The following is a 4,566-nucleotide window of genomic DNA, read 5'->3' on the forward strand; positions in this document are numbered from 1 at the left end:
TCATCTACACAGACTAAAGAACATTAGATAGCACTTCAGACTGAATGCAAAAGCAGTTTCCAGCACCCAGTTACCTTCCATTAAGATAGAGAGAAGCTCTGCATTGGAGTCGCCTGGAGATCTTATAAACTATGGATGCCGGGCTCTCACCACATTCTTACTTAATTGCTAAGGGGTAGTATCTGGCACATTGTGAGTGTTGGGAGGCTATTAAAGTTCATCTAGTGATTTGAATGTGCAGTAAAGTTAAATTGGCATTTGCTTTTCAATGGGTGTAAAGTTTTTGTTAAGTAAGATGAGTAAATTCTAGAGATCCACTGTACCACTGAGTACTTAGTTAATAATACAGAATTGTACACTCTAAAATATGTTATAGTTCTCATGTTAAGTGTTCTCATCAGGAAACAGAAACCCCACAAAAGAACACAAAAAAATATTGGAGCTGACGGATATGCTCAAGGACCTCGGTTGTGGTGAAGGCAGCAGAGGAGTACATATACGTTAAATGTGTGCATTTGTTTGTATATAAAGTATAACTAAAAACACCTAAAAATAAAAGTAAAGGAATGTTGAGTAACCTAAAAAAGGAGATTTATAAAACTATGTATCAGTGCCACTCTTCACACTAATTTTTATTTTGGAAAATAACAGTTATGTTTAAAAATGTTACTTGTATTAATGTGTGATGAGCTTCAATACTTCTTTCAGAGTTATAAAGGTGTTCTGAGACCAAGAGTTTAGGAGATGTTGGTATGTCTGCGTGGGCATTAAAGCCCTGAGCTCTGGAGCCAGACTGCCTGTTGAGATCATGGCCCTGCCATGGCAGCCTTTGCCACCTGGGGCACTTTATTTACCTTCTCTTGGTTTCAGGCTCCTTGTCCATGAAATGTGTATGATAATAAAATTCACCTCTTAGATATTTTGTGAGGTTAAATGAGTAATACACATAACATACTTAGTACAGTACATGGGATATTATAGTGATTTCCCCAATATACGCCCTTCTCGTTACTCTTCTGGTTGAGTGGCTAACATTGATTTTAACAGAAAAACCTGCAGGCCAAGCCGTTCTTCCAACCGACTCTCTTTCCACACAACCATGGAGTAGGAGCCTGTAGAGTCTCTTGGAGAAATCGGCAGGAAATGTTACGGGCCTGGTCACTCCACACCGTGGGCTTTGGTTCATTTCTCTGTACAGTGGCAACACTACCTTGCCGCCCTTCAGTTCAATGAATGCATGACTAACAGAGGAGGTGGCACCAAGATGACCATGTGATTTGGGGAGAGGAAGAGATGGCTTTGCAAAGAGGCGGGATGTGTTTTATCAGCCAAAATATACCCAGACTGCACACTCTTTCTTAAGTCACTCCCCTTTGGTTCAGACAGTTGCCAGCCTTAAGATCCCACATTCCTTCTGGCTTTTTCTCACAAACATGATTCACTTCTTGATGATATAACACATCTTTATTCCCACGGTGATATTCAGCAGCATTAGTCACAATCATAACAATAAAAGTGTCTCCTCATAATTGAGAAAGACAGAGAGATGAATAATTCAATAATGCTGAAGGCCATCAACATAATCAAAATTCCCTGTAACAGAAGAAGGGGGGGGGGAAAGAATCATGGCATTAGCACAATAATGGTTTTTCTGATGACAATGAGGTAGCAACACCCAGGTAAGAAAAGGTCTCCCACAAGTCTCAAGTGTCTCTGATGCTTAGGAAGTAAAATGCTGGAGGATCATGAGAGTATACAGTTGCTTCAGCACAGGATAGCACAGCACATGATTTTCTTAGAGAAAGTCATGCAAAACAATCCACTTTCTATATCATATTCCAGAAATGCCCCATTTCATAAATATACTCAATACAAAGCGATAATGTCAAAAGGTGGTCTGTTGAAGGAGAAAGAAAGGTTAAGAAATAGGAAAAAAATAGAAGCAGAAGTAGAAAAAGAAAGAAAGAGAGGGGGAAACCCCTACAGGCCCAGACAAAAGAGGAACATGTAGAAAAAGATACACATGCAGAAGCGTAGGTGAATAGTACCATCTTCTGTTCCTTTTGTCGCTGCCGGAGACCTTCAAAAGGCTGTGCAGCCTGGCAACAGAGAGCGCGGTAGGACACACCTTGTTGGGGCCCAGACGCCGGACACACTAGTGTTTTGCCAGGGAGACTCTGTGAAGGTCCATGTGGGTAACTGTCTCTGTCTCTATGTTCTGACTATAGGTTGAAATACTGTTTTAGAGTCACATGGTTTTTAATGGCTACATAATAATATCTCACCGTATAGTTGCCTTAAGTCATTTATTCTTTAGTGACAGGAAATAATTTATTTCCTTTTCCTCCTCTTCTGTTGCATTAAGAATAATATTCTTGTACACACGCCCTTTTGTGTAGGTGTCTAACTGCTTTGGAGATAGCTACCTGGATATCTTTCATATAAGTAAATGCCTCCTTGCTTTCCAATATGATAGTAACATTTCAGATTTCTGCCACCGATACATAGGAACATCCTTTTCACCATTTCCCTACCTGTGACAATTTTTATAGCTTTAATTTTTGCCAAGCTAATAAATGTATCTTTGTCCACTATCAATTTGATTCACATTTCTCTGGCTACTAGTGAATTCAGGCATCACTCTGAGTAGATTTGGCCACCACATTTGCATTTTTGTAAATTCCTTCCTCATGATTTTGTCCATTTTTAAAATTGTGTTCTTGGCTTTTTGTCAGTTATATTCATTCTTTGTATGTAAAAGCATTGAAATTGCTGTTATCTGCTTTAAAAATATTTTCCACTTATTTTACCATAACAGATTTTATATATAAATATATATGTATTTTATCCTTTTTTTGATTTCCAGATCAATATATATTATACATTCCCATTGTGTCCCTTCCCAGTCAACCCCCTACCCATCCAGAGGCAGCCACTATTCTGATTTCTAACACCATTTATTAACTTTGCCTGTTCATTTTTGTATCTGAATTTGCCAGCATAATAGATTGAGATTCATCCATACTGTTGCATGTATCAGCAGTTTGTTCTCTTTTTTATTGCTAAGTAGTATTCTGTTGTTCGAATTATCCGTTTCTTTAGCCACTCTGTTGTTGATAGACATTTGAATTGTTTCTAGTTTTTAACTGTTATGAATAGGTTTCCGTGAACATTCTTGTCTCTATCGTCGAGACATAAAATAGGCCTGGTTAATTTTGATAAAAATTACCAAATAGTTTTCCAATGTGATTGAGCCATTTTACATTCCCACCAAAAATGTATAAGAATTCCATTTGCTTCACATTCTTGCCAACATTTGCTTTTGCTAGTCCTTTTCATTAGTCATTCTGGTGAGCATACAAATGTGATTTTGAATTTGCATTCCTCTGGTAACTAATAATGTTGAGCACATTTTTACATGCTTACTGGTGGTTGGCGTATCAATCTTTGCAAAATGCTTGTTCAAGTCCTACTCATTTTTTAGGTCTTTTTATTATTGATATTCAGCCGTGATTAATATATTCTGGATATGGATTTCCAGTCAGATTTATGCATCCTATGCATTCTCTTTTCTTGTTTTTTTTTTAACTTTTAATTGATTTAATTTTTATAAATGATTTTACTTATTTATGAGAGACACACAGAGAGAGGCAGAGACACAGGCAGAGGGAGAAGCACGCTCCCTGTGGGGAGCCCAGTGTGAGACTCCCAGGACCCCAGGATCACACCCTGAGCCAAAGGCAGACGCTCAACCACTGAGCCACCCAGATGTACCTTCTTTTTTTTTTTAAATTGAGATATAATTGACATATAACATTGTGTGAATTTAAGGCATGCAGGATGTGGATTTGAAGCATTTATATATACAATATGATTACCGTTGTGGCATTAGCTAATATCTTGCTCATGTCACAATTATCATTTCATTTTTTGTAATGGGAACAATTTAAGATCTAATATCTTTGCAACATTGAAGTATATAGTACAGTATTTTTAACACTAAACACAATGCTGTACATTAGATCTCCAGAACTTACCCATCTTCTAATTGGAAGCTTGTACTCTTTGACAAACATCTGTCCAAATTCTCCACCCTACAGCCCCTGGTAAACACTCTTCCACTCTGTTTTTATGAATGTGGCTTTTTAAAGATTCTACATGTAAGTGATATTGTACAGTATTTGTCTTCCTCCATCTAGTCAGATGGAGATCTCACGTAGCATAGCTTCAAAGTCCATTTATGTTGTTTCAAATTGTAGGATTTCCTTCTTTCTTGTTGCTGCAGCACATATACATCCATTGATGGACGCTTAATTTGTTTCCATGTTTTGATTATTGTAAATAATGCTGCAATGACTATGAAGGTGTTCATATCTTTTTGAGTTAGTGTTTTCTATTGTTTCTGAAAAATAGAAGTCGAATCACTGAATTACATAGTAGTTTTATTTTTGATTTTTTGAGGACTGTCCATATTGTTTTCCACAGTGGCTGCACTAATTTACATTCTCACCAACAGTGTGCAATTCCATTTCCTCCACAACCTCACCAACACTTGTTATTTCTTGT

General features: G+C 37.4%; 1 protein-coding gene across 1 annotated transcript in view; it reads right to left on the minus strand.

Annotated features, from left to right (window-relative positions):
• Nucleotides 1-1,442: 1,442 nt before the first annotated feature.
• The window catches only part of LOC144294470 (membrane-spanning 4-domains subfamily A member 5-like), a 17,527-nt gene continuing 14,403 nt past the window's right edge, over nucleotides 1,443-4,566 (minus strand). Inside the window, exon 5 of the mRNA XM_077866110.1 lies at nucleotides 1,443-1,593. Coding sequence (XP_077722236.1) covers nucleotides 1,492-1,593 — 102 coding nt within the window. The 3' untranslated portion in view covers nucleotides 1,443-1,491. The remainder of the gene's footprint in view (nucleotides 1,594-4,566) is intronic.

Source organism: Canis aureus, chromosome 23, assembly GCF_053574225.1.
Source record: "Canis aureus isolate CA01 chromosome 23, VMU_Caureus_v.1.0, whole genome shotgun sequence".
In the NCBI taxonomy this organism is placed as follows: Eukaryota; Metazoa; Chordata; class Mammalia; order Carnivora; family Canidae; genus Canis; species Canis aureus.